Source organism: Leptodactylus fuscus, chromosome 2, assembly GCF_031893055.1.
Source record: "Leptodactylus fuscus isolate aLepFus1 chromosome 2, aLepFus1.hap2, whole genome shotgun sequence".
NCBI lineage: Eukaryota > Metazoa > Chordata > Amphibia > Anura > Leptodactylidae > Leptodactylus > Leptodactylus fuscus.
This window is the reverse complement of record NC_134266.1, coordinates 264,804,125-264,817,125: the sequence shown is the minus strand read 5'-3', so window position 1 is coordinate 264,817,125 and position 13,001 is coordinate 264,804,125. Positions and strand designations below refer to the sequence as shown.

Sequence of the window (13,001 nt, the reverse complement as noted above, 5' to 3'; positions counted from 1 at the left end):
TGATTACAGACATTAAAGCTGATACCTGAAATGAGCCGGCAGCGAATGAAACTTTTGGAAATTAAGTTTTTGAAGCATCATCACTAAACAAGATTTATCTGCAGAATATCGTTCACGTTTGCAGATTTTGCAGATTAAAAGTTTGCATAATGATAAGGGCATATTTCTTAGGAAATCACAGCCTCTGAACCAAGGAAGAAAGATCTACAGCGCCGTCTTCATTGTACTGGGTTGCTTTTTTCTAGAAACAGTGCTACATCTTTTTTCTGTAGATTGTGAGCCCCATACCGGGATTCATAATGTACATTTTTCTCCCTCTCAGTACATCTTTGTAGAATGGGAGGAAATCCATGCAAACATGGGGAGAACATACAAACTCCTTGCAGATGTTGTTCCTGGCGGGATTCAAACCCAGGACTCCAGCGCTGCAAGGCTAACCACTGAGCCACCGTGTTGCCTCTGAAACAGTGCTACATCTGTCCAGGAGTTGTCTAGTAAACTGCTCAGCCCCATTTATTTCAGTGGGACTGATACCAAATGCAAACTGTGCATTATCGCATTGGGATGTCTAGTTTATTGCACCCTTTTCCAGCCCCTACTTGGCTCCCCACACTATAAATCTCCCTTGCTGACCCCCACACAGTATATTGCCCCGTCATACAGTATGGGCCCCCGTTACAGTAAGTGATTACTCCAGCAGTTACTGGCCACTATTTACTTCACCCTTCAGCCTCCAGGGGACCCTGTGCATTGCATATCACATGCAATGATGTCATATGCTCACTAGGAAGACTGAAGATGAAGTGTAGGAGGCTACTGTGGGCAGGTGTGGGGATCAGTAAGTTATAAGTGGCTGTTACCAGCCTATTAAACAAGCAGTGAAGAGACAACCAGGCCCCCCCAAAACAAGGGGCCTACTGGGAAGTCACCAGTACCCCACGGTGCCACTCTGAGCCTGATATTCTGATGATTTGCTCCATGCATGTGAGGCTGATCGATGAATAAAATCCCCAAGAGCAGAAATTGGAGCAGAATTTGAAGTGGAAAGTTGCCTGAATGGATAGAGCATTAGGAGTCATGTACATGACTATAGGGTCTATACGGGGTAAGCAAAATGGACAGCACTCGAATGGTATCATATGACATGATACCCTGACCCTGATATGCTGACCCTATTCATAGAATAGAAGAAGTGGAGCCACAAGAATGGACAGGAATTGGAGCCGCTTCATTTCTGAGGCCTAGTCTTATCTCCACATGGATCCATTAAAACTACAGACTAGAGATGGACGAACCTCCCAATGTTCATTTAGTTTTGGGGTGGGATGGCTCGGATCTCGGATTCGTTTCAGGTCGAACAAGTTTGGATAGAACCAGAAGTGACATTAGTATACTTAGGGGGTCAGAGTATAATAGGTGGAGGCCTAGGAGAGGTGTAAGCAGTAAAAAAACATTCATACTCACCTTCCTTCCCCCATTATTTGGGCCTCTTTGCATCTTCCAGCGCTCTTTCTCCACCTCAGTAACGTCTTGCACCCTGAGGCCCAATCGTGACACTCAGTGTTCTCATGTGACAACTCGTGGCCCAGTCACAGGCCTCAGCAGTGACCCTGGGTGCATCATGTCAACAATCCTACTAATATTATCAATGTGAACGTTTGTGTGTTTGGATGTTTGTTCCTCATTCACGGTCAAACCACTGAACAGATTTGGCTGAGATGGCACACATACCTGCATGGTGACCGAGAAGGAATCATAGGCTATTTCATAGGCCGCTACGTCCCCTGACATCCCAACCACTACCGGTGAACGTATGCTTCAGCTACGCTGCAGGATCTGAGATGACGTCATCCCAGGCCCTTCAGCAGAGCTCCCATAGGTTCGCTGCATGCTGTGAGCGGGCCGTTGGACGAAGTGCGAGCTGGAGAAAATGGCGGCTGCTTGCAGCTCTGGAGTGACGCTGACATGCAGGCTGGCTGTGCCGTGCAGGACAAGTCTATCGGGTGTGCACAATTTGCGCTCCGGAAACAATGGTACATACCAACAGCTCCGGAGCGACGCGGTCACGCTGCCTTACTGGCTGGGGCAGGCCAACTGGATAAGCTGTGTGAGTAACCCTTGGGACTGTAGTCTTCGATGCTGGGGGCCGCGGTAGAGGAGCTTGGAGGCCCAGGGGGGCATGTAGTGGGGAAGAGGGCCGTGGAAGAGGGGTTTGGGGAGCCAGAGGGGCGACCAGAGCCCCATGGCAGGGATGCCGCGGGGGTGGGGTTGTGCGAGGGAGGAGGGAGCCGCGATAGAGCGGTTTGCGTGGGCCGGGGCCACGCGGAACAGGGTCTGCGACTTAGCACTTTAGAAGGGCCTACACTGGGTTGCGCGAGGGGGTTTGTCGTGGAACAGGAATTTAGGTGTGAGCGGCATTGACCAACATCACTGGGAGTGACACAGGAGAGGAATTTGGTAGCGGGTAAAAGGGCCTACTCGAGAGTTGGATGCGCACGCATATCCAGATATGTTCCACGACCAAGACTTGGGCACAGGTGGATCGTCCACACCGACGACCCGCGGACGAAGTCACGGGTACATGCTAGTATTGTATATATTATTTGAAAACCTCAATAAAATTCCAATATTTTTTTTAAAAAATAGCATCTTCTACTTTATAGGACTAGCAAATAGCTTAAAATTTGCTAAAAGGTTAAAGGTCTTCCTCTTCCTTAGGCCATGAGTATGGTGTCCAGAAAACCCATCTTGCAGTTATAGATTGATTAGATTCCGTAGTTGTTACTTTCCCCTCCTCCGACATAAAAAGTTGTAGTGGCGGTTCACAGAGAGGACGTCTTTATTAGGCCTCCCGTCTGATGTACATCCAATGCTCAGAGCACAAATCCTCGCCCGTATCCCGCGCTATAATTCTAGGTAAAGACATACTTACTTTTCATGTATAAATCTGATTTTATTTTGCCCTCCAGAATTGACAAAGTTTATAAGTATAGGATGGAACATAAATTGAACATATGGCTCGGTGTCATAAAACGCGTCGCGTTCGGGCTTAGCGTAGGCCGCTCTTTGATAAGAAGTTTAAGGGTTGAGTCTAAAAGTGGAAATAAAGCGAAATAAAAAAAATATTTTTGGCATTTTTTTTTTTTTTACTATGTGTCCTGTTATTTTTTGGGGGGCTATAAATTATTGTAGTTGCGCCCACTTAAAGGGAAGGTCTCTGTATTGTATTGTGGTCTCAATTGTTCATCTACAGTCGTGGCCAAAACTTTTGAGATTGACACAAATTTTAGATTTTTTTTAGTAGTTGGAGTTTATCACAATTTTGATGTTTTTTTTTTTTGCCCACCCACTTTTTGAGGATTGAGATTTGGAGAGGTTCCTGGCTATGGAAGCAAAACTTCAATGTCTTGTTCACCAAGCCTTGTGTCATGGAGCTCCATCATGCTGGAAGAAGTATTGTCCATCAGTAGATGTCTACTGGATGGTGGGGAGATGTTGCTCTTGGAGGACAGGGGAGTAACTACCACCATGGCACCCGTTGTAACTGCTATTGGTTAGAGGGCCCATGACATTGGGAGCCTGGCCGGCCCCTGGATGTTTCTTTGTAATAGGACATTACCCCTTGGATTATTCCACTGTGTAACAACCAATATTTACTTACGATCCCCGTTCCTGCCCAGGTCCTCCTCCGCACTACATGATAATCCATCATTTTGTATTTTTGTCTCTTTTTCAGATTCAACCGTACCCAACCCGAGAGATGCTGCAGCAAAAAATACAGGACCATATGAAATGGCAGTCGTATAAGTCCCATCTTACCAGAAGGCGGTGATCGACCGAGATTGCTACATCATTTATGTTACTTTAAATAGCCCTCCCCCGAGGTTCCTACTCGGGGCGAATACACTCCTCAACATTATATATGACATTTTCTGCCTACAGTTCCTGTGTATACCTATATGTCTCCATGGTTTCTGACTACAAACATAGTGACTGTGTAGTCAGACCCTGGAGTCATGTTACCTTAGAATGGCAAGAAGAAATGGAGATGGAAAGAGGGGGGAAGGCCCAGGCGAGGCGTAAAAAAACATAACATTCATACTCACCTTCCCTCACCAATGGTGATGTTATGCCATTGGGGTCACCACTCAGGTCTGTGATTGGCTATGCCGAGCTTTATGACATCATGATGCTTGGCGTGCCCATGTGACTACTATGGCCCAATCAGTGGCCATGACCCTGGGCTCATGATGTCACCAGAGGAGGCCTAAAAGAGACAAGGGAAGGTGAGTATGAATGGTTTTTTAACTTTTTCACCTCCCCTGGGCCTCCACCTATTATACTCTATACAATGCATATTACGATGGATATTTTAGTGCGCCCCTATTGTTCGGTTTTGTTAAATTGGGATATTCGGGTCAAACCCACCTCGTGATAAAGTGGCCATCTTTACTTAATACCCATGTGGTCAATTTGCTCTAGTGTTGTATTATTATTGTATTTATTTGATTTCGATGCATTTATTTTTATCCATTAACCCTTTATTTACCCTTATAATAAAGTAGTTGCCGTATTAGCGAGACTTTTATCCTATAGCATTGCTGTCTGTGTGTATAGCTTTGCATGGCTCTAGTTTACATTGTATTTCTTTGTCGTGTTCTCTCCGGGTTCATTACAATGGCTTCTTCATGAATTCACTTAATTTCCTGTGTATAATCTTATTATGAGACCGGTGGAGCCGCTATCTGTCCCTTTTTAATGAAAATCCTCACGTGGAGTTAGACTAATATTGCACATCAAATGCCACATTTACTTTCCATTTCATATGTAATGGGATAAAGATGTTGAATGTCTGAACATGTCCTAAATTTCTGTTTGCTATTGGGGTTATATTTGAGCCTTCACAGTAATGGGACATCGGACTTGCAATTCTTAAAGGGAGTCAGTCATGTGGGTGAAGCATATTAAACAAGTAATACGGTTAGACAGGTCAGCCTCAGCTGAACGTAACGTCTTTTCCCCCATGTAAATCCGTGCGTCTGTTGCCGAGATATTCATTTGTTTCACAATACGAGCACTCACTGGCCCCAGTGGTCACATGTTGTAGGGTAATGGTTACATATTAGCAGAGAAGTAACTAGTGGACCACATGGCTAATGATTGGCTGAAGAGGTCACCTGACCATCTACAGTTTCAACCCTCGAGGGAACAGAGGACATACCTCAGTGCCCTCACATGTAATATAATGGCCCCATCAATGGCACCACATGTAGTGTGAAGGCCCTCACACACTAGACTGGACCCTTCAGGGTTTTTAGGAGTGAGTGGTAGGATGCTTTCATTATTTACCACTGGGTGGATCAGGTGTACCATGGGCCTTGGTCTGCAAGTGCCAAAGATCCCTGTGACAGAATAGTGTCCCATAGCAGCCCCCACACAGTATAATGTCCCGTAGCAGCCCCCACATAGTATAATGTCCCGTAGCAGCCCCCACATAGTATAATGTCCCATAGCCACCCCCACACAGTATAATGTCTCATAGCCACCCCCACACAGTATAATGTCCCATAGCAGCCCCCACACAGTATAATGTCCCATAGCAGCCCCCACACAGTATAATGTCCCATAGCCACTGCCACACAGTATAATGTCCCGTAGCCACCCCCGCACAGTATAATGTCCCATAACCACTGCCACACAGTATAATGTCCCATAGCAGCCCCCACACAGTATAATGTCCCATAGCAGCCCCCACACAGTATAATGTCCCATAGCCACTGCCACACAGTATAATGTCCCGTAGCCACCCCCGCACAGTATAATGTCCCATAACCACTGCCACACAGTATAATGTCCCATAGCAGCCCCCACACAGTATAATGTCCCATAGCCACCCCCACACAATATAATGTCCCGTAGCCACTGCCACACAGTATAATGTCCCATAGCAGCCCCCACACAGTATAATGTCCCATAGCCAACTCCACACAGTATAATGTCCCATAGCCACTGCCACACAGTATAATGTCCCATAGCAGCCCCCACACAGTATAATGTCCCATAGCCACCCCACACAGTATAATGTCCCATAGCCACTGCCACACAGTATAATGTCCCATAGCCACTGCCACACAGTATAATGTCCCATAGCCACTGCCACACAGTATAATGTCCCATAGCCACTGCCACACAGTATAATGTCCCATAGCCACCCCACACAGTATTATGTCCCATAGCCAACTCCACACAGTATAATGTCCCATAGCAGCCCCCACACAGTATAATGTCCCATAGCCACCCCACACAGTATAATGTCCCATAGCCACTGCCACACAGTATAATGTCCCATAGCCACCCCACACAGTATTATGTCCCATAGCAGCCCCCACACAGTATAATGTCCCATAGCAGCCCCCACACAGTATAATGTCTCATAGCCACCGCCACACAGTATAATGTCCCATAGCCACTGCCACACAGTATAATGTCTCATAGCCACCCCACACAGTATAATGTCCCATAGCAGCCCCCACACAGTATAATGTCCCATAGCCACTCCCAAACGCAGTATAATTTCCCATAGTGTCCTCTATAAAGTATAATATTCCGTAGTAGACCCCATTCAGTATAATATCCCACAGTGACCACCTTCATATGGTATAACATCTTTTAGAAGCCCCAACAGTATAATGTCCCACAGTGGCCAAGGGACCCCAGAGTATAATCATTTACCACAATGTTTGTTGCAGCAGCCATTGTAGATGAATCACAGATTATTCCGTTTTGATAGGGGTGTCCCAAAGTCAAACCAATGTGGTAGCCCAGTGTGTCCACAATCACGGTCTATGACAGCTGTCGAGGTAGAAGTAGTACCTGGGCCCCAGACATACTGGAAGACGTGTATTTTCACCAGCACATCGTAGGTTTGAATCTTGTTACAGTTTTTGTAATCCATACGCCTTAAAGGGGTTGGCCACTTTCAGACCAATATTGACAAACAAATGTACAATAAAAAGATATACAATTTTCCAGTATACTTTCTGTATCAATTCCTCACGGTTTTCTAGATTTCGGCTCGCTGTCATTCATTCTGTTACTTCTAGAGCAGGAGTAGGGAACCTTTGGATCTCCAGCTGCTGTGAAACTACAACTCCCATCATGCTCCATTCACTTCCATGGGAGTTCCAAGAATAGCAGAGCAAGTATGCATGCTGGGAGTTGTAGTTTTGCAACAGCTGGAGAGCCGTACGTTCCCTACCCCTGTTCTAGAGGATAAAACTCTGACCATGGTCATGTGATTTACGGTCCATGGTCATGTGATGAGCACACAGGTGCAGCTCTTTACAGTCACAGCACAGCATGCCTGGTAATCCCTGCCTGGCCAACCCCTTCAAGTCATACCTCATGGCATCTCTAGAGAGTGATGTGACTCTGTCCAGGACACCCCCTCTCAAAGGAACCTTAATCCTGATAAACGAAATGATGATGGTGAATTGCACCAAGCGAGATGGAATGCATCATTCCTTTCTGCCCAGGGCGGCCACCCTGGCACCATAATGGAGGTCTTGCTTGTTGGACGGACGCCACTGCTCGTAGGCAAAGAAAACCACGTCCATCACATTGATAAGTGACCTTTATAAAGCAAGACAGTCACGGGCCGCACCAGGATAAATCTTGACGGCTCCATTGGATATATTGCGCAGAACCTTTTTGTATCCATTTGTATCCAATAGCTATTATCGTCTCATTATTGCACCTTATTCGTTCCCTAGTTGTTCAACATTGCGGAAAATCTAATTTTACACCAAATAAATTCAGTGTACTAATGGAGCGTAATCCTGGCGGTGGCAGCCAGCGCCGGCCGTCATTCCCTTGTAGTTGTTAGTTCAAATCTATATCACAGTTGGCTGTGCAGATATCCTCCTGAGAAATTTATTGACACAGAGACATAAAAGGAGAGCGGGCTGAGGCTGTCACTCATAATTTACCTCCATCTGGCCGTACTTTCCCCCTGTATCGCATATCCTTTAAAGCTTTGGAGGTCAGTGGACCTGGTCCGCAGAAGGATTAATCACCTACTCCGAGACATCCGCAAAACATCTGCAAGCAATCCAGGTACTTCTAATCAGAAATCTAATATGACAAGTGGGGGATTGAGCGTGTAGGTAGCTGATAGGGAACCGCAACGTCTCAATCCTCTGATTAGGTGCGATACAGAGATGTCTCCTTGTGATAACACACAGATGTTAAAGGAAAAAGGGATTTACTTAGAAGTCAAAGACATTAAAGGTGCAGGGCCGGTAGGAGGAACATGGCAGGAGGTCTATCCTTCTGGACAGATCCTATATACTACACCACACAGGACAGATCCTCTATATACTACACCACACAGGACAGGTCCTCTATATACTACACCACACAGGAAAAGTCCTCTATATACTACACCACACAGGACAGATCCTCTATATACTACACCACACAGGACAGATCCTCTATATACTACACCACACAGGAAAAGTCCTCTATATACTACACCACACAGGACAGATCCTCTATATACTACACCACACAGGAAAAGTCCTCTATATACTACACCACACAGGACAGGTCCTCTATATACTACACCACACAGGACAGATCCTCTATATACTACACCACACAGGACAGATCCTCTATATACTACACCACACAGGAGAGATCCTCTATATACTACACCACACAGGACAGATCCTCTATATACTACACCGCACAGGACAGATCCTCTATATACTACACCACACAGGACAGGTCCTCTATATACTACACCGCACAGGACAGGTCCTCTATATACTACACCGCACAGGACAGGTCCTCTATATACTACACCACACAGGATAGGTCCTCTATATACTACACCACACAGGACAGGTCCTCTATATACTACACCACACAGGACAGATCCTCTATATACTACACCACACAGGAGAGATCCTCTATATACTACACCACACAGGACAGATCCTCTATATACTACACCACACAGGACACATCCTCTATATACTACACCACACAGGAGAGATCCTCTATATACTACACCACACAGGACAGGTCCTCTATATACTACACCACACAGGACAGGTCCTCTATATACTACACCACACAGGACAGGTCCTCTATATACTACACCACACAGGACAGATCCTCTATATACTACACCACACAGGACAGGTCCTCTATATACTACACCACACAGGACAGGTCCTCTATATACTACACCACACAGGAGAGATCCTCTATATACTACACCACACAGGAGAGAGGACAGATCCTCTATATACTACACCACACAGGAGAGATCCTCTATATACTACACTACACAGGAGAGATCCTCTATATACTACACCACACAGGACAGGTCCTCTATATACTACACCACACAGGACAGGTCCTCTATATACTACACCACACAGGAGAGATCCTCTATATACTACACCACACAGGACAGGTCCTCTATATACTACACCACACAGGACAGATCCTCTATATACTACACCACACAGGACAGGTCCTCTATATACTACACCACACAGGACAGATCCTCTATATACTACACCACACAGGAGAGGTCCTCTATATACTACACCACACAGGACAGGTCCTCTATATACTACCCCACACAGGACAGATCCTCTATATACTACACCACACAGGACAGATCCTCTATATACTACCCCACACAGGACAGATCCTCTATATACTGCACCACACAGGACAGATCCATTATATACTACACCACACGGGACAGATCCTCTATATACTACACCACACAGGACAGGTCCTCTATATACTACACCACACAGGACAGATCCTCTATATACTACACCACACAGGACAGGTCCTCTATATACTACACCACACAGGACAGCTCCTCTATATACTACACCACACAGGACAGATCCTCTATATACTACACCACACAGGACAGGTCCTCTATATACTACACCACACAGGACAGATCCTCTATATACTACACCACACAGGACAGGTCCTCTATATACTACACCACACAGGACAGATCCTCTATATACTACACCACACAGGACAGGTCCTCTATATACTACACCACACAGGACAGATCCTCTATATACTACACCACACAGGACAGGTCCTCTATATACTACACCACACAGGAGAGAGGACAGATCCTCTATATACTACACCACACAGCACAGGTCCTCTATATACTACACCACACAGGAGAGATCCTCTATATACTACACCACACAGGAGAGATCCTCTATATACTATCCCACACAGGACAGATCCTCTATATGTAAGGGGCTTATGGAATAACTGTGTCATTTGTCTGATCTTCTGCTGCCATCTACTGCTGAAAGACTAAATTGCAGGGCAAATCTATTCACAAAGAACCCCCCCTACAGCTCAGAGAATGATGGTATGTTCCAGAGAGGAAAAGCGTGTGCATACAGGAAGCTGCAGGCAGAAGGGGGACACATGTCGTGCTAAGAGGACCTGCTGCAGGCTGCTGTGCCCATTAAGGACTTTTCTTTGCTGAACAAGGACCCTGAGAGACTTCACTATCCCTGCCTTGTGTCAGCTTGTAAACAGAGGTATGTTGGAGTGTGAGTAGAGTGAGGGGCCATACAGCTCGGTCAAGCATTAAAGCAGCTTTGTGTGCTGGAAGACAAAGCAGGCCCTGCCTGGAAGATAAAGCAGGCCCCTGCCTGGAAGATTAATAAGGTGCACCTTGTTACTGACTTACTTTAAGAGAGGCCTCTCCTAGCCAATGCAGGTTCTAACTAAAGACACTAGAGGGGTAACTACCACTATTTGTTGTGCGCACTGTCATATTGAAGTTATATGTTTTGCTTAGCTACTGTATACTTATTTCTTACCTTCTCTCCCATTCCCTTCCCCTCCTTTCTTTATTAAACTGTTATATATTGTTATTCCGTGGCTCTGTGCAGTTACTGCGTATATCATCACCTGCTCCCCATTACATTTCTGGCGTAGTCGGCAGGATACGCAGTCTGTATTGAGGCATGGAAGGACAGGGGAATGCTGTAGATGGGAATGCACCAGTGCAACCAGAAGGGGATGCACCAAGGCAACCAGATGGGGGAATACCAGTGAGACCTTTATCCCTGGGTGCAATGTTGACCCATATACCAAAATTTAAAGGAGATAATATACCGCTGCATGACTGGGCACAGCGTATGAAAGGCATGTTAAGGGTGGCAGGAGTAACTACGGAAAATCAAGGTGAAATATTGCTGATGGCCCTAGAGGGGCATGCTCAAGATACTGTATTGCTGCGTCCTGAGAGTGAAAGGAGGACACTGGAGCAGGTGGTGAAGATTCTTGAGAGAGTGTATGGTGGGAGACCTGAAACAGGTGATTTGCAGGCACAATTGTTTCATAGATTACAATGTGAGGAGGAAGGGTTGCCACAGTATGCCAATGCACTTCAGAGAATTTTGAGGCAAATTCTTGCCGCAGAGCCAGAGCTAGCACAAACTCCCGGATATGCCGATCGCACCTTGCGAGATCAATTTCTTAGAGGACTATACAATCCACTGATTAAAAGTGCCCTCCGGGAACGAATCAGAGTAGAGAAAAAACTGACTTTCCAAGAGATATTAGAAGAGGCAGTCTCACGCACGCAGGCTGAAGACCATGACCCACCGAATAGATGGAGTGAGGTCCGAACGCATAGGGTAGTCCCCAGTGAGGGGCCCAGAGAGCCAAGTCGGCTGGAAAAACAAGTAGATCTTCTGCAAGAGACTGTATTAGCCCTTCAAGAGCAGCTGAAGCTTATGCAATTACAAGCCAGAACGCCAATGACTGAAGTGGTAGCAACAAGACCAGTGGCCGCGCAGCCAAACACTCGCATAGCATCAGAGCAAGAAAAGAGAGACCGGTTTGATCAAAGGCGACAGAGACCCGCTAGAGAATATCAGTGTTGGGACTGTAGAAGGTGGGGCCACATGGCAAGTCGCTGCCCTGAGAAGAGGGGACCCCAGGGGACTCCGACGTTAAACTAGAACCTCCCTCCATAGTTGGGCGTATGGCGGGAGGACAAACGGACAGTATGGGAGATAAATGCCCTGAAGATATAGTTGCAAACACTCCAACGATTACGGCTGAATTTGAAGGGAAGAAAGTGAGATGCCTGCTAGATACGGGGTCTCAGGTGACCACGATGCCAGAACAATTCTTCTATCAACACTTTGGACGGACCATGTCCATTGACAAGAGAGCCCATATCAAGCTGATGGCCGCTAACAATCTACCTATTCCAGTAGTGGGAGTCGTGTGGATGGCGGTGCGTGCTTGTGGCCAAGACTTAGGCCAGAAGGGGATTATATTAACGGAAGGACAGTACAACAGGGTGGTGCCAGCCATCATGGGCATGAATATTTTGAAGGAGCTGGATCAGCTGCTTTTCAACAAAGAAGGACCTGATTACTGGAAGCAGACCGCTAATGACAGACCCACGCAGAAAGTTTTCCAGCACCTTATCCGCACCAGCAGTTTGAGGAGGAATGGCGGGAATCGATATCCAGTAGGAAAGATCCGCGTACCAAGGCGGACCAAGATAACTTTACCACCAAGTCGAGAGACTGTCCTCACGTTACCTGTTGGGGCGCACCGGAAGCTAGATGGTATGGAAGTTTTGGTGGAGCCCATATTCCTCGAAGAGGATAGAGTTGATCCATTGGTGGCACGAACTTTAGCCACGGTGAGAGATGGAAGAGTCCCTTTGCGGTGTGTGAATACAAGTGATCAAGCCCTCACGCTCACACCGGGTGTCGTCTTGGGACATGTTTATTTGGCGCCTGAAGAAGTAGCAAGTACTGAGACAATTGAGCTGAAACCAATAGAGGGAGAAGCCTGGGCCTTGTCCGTATCCTTTGAAGAAAGAGAGGATCCCACTGAACAGTGGAACAGCCGCATTATCCTAGAACAGATGGGAGCAGACCTCACACCCTTTACTCCTG

General features: G+C 46.5%; 1 protein-coding gene across 1 annotated transcript in view; it reads left to right on the top strand.

The window, feature by feature from the left end:
• CNBD2 (cyclic nucleotide binding domain containing 2) overlaps window positions 1–3,832 on the top strand; it is a 125,016-nt gene extending 121,184 nt beyond the window's left edge. The window contains exon 18 of the mRNA XM_075266432.1: window positions 3,737–3,832. Within this exon, the coding sequence (XP_075122533.1) occupies window positions 3,737–3,832 (96 nt within the window). The remainder of the gene's footprint in view (window positions 1–3,736) is intronic.
• The last annotated feature ends 9,169 nt before the right edge of the window (window positions 3,833–13,001 follow it).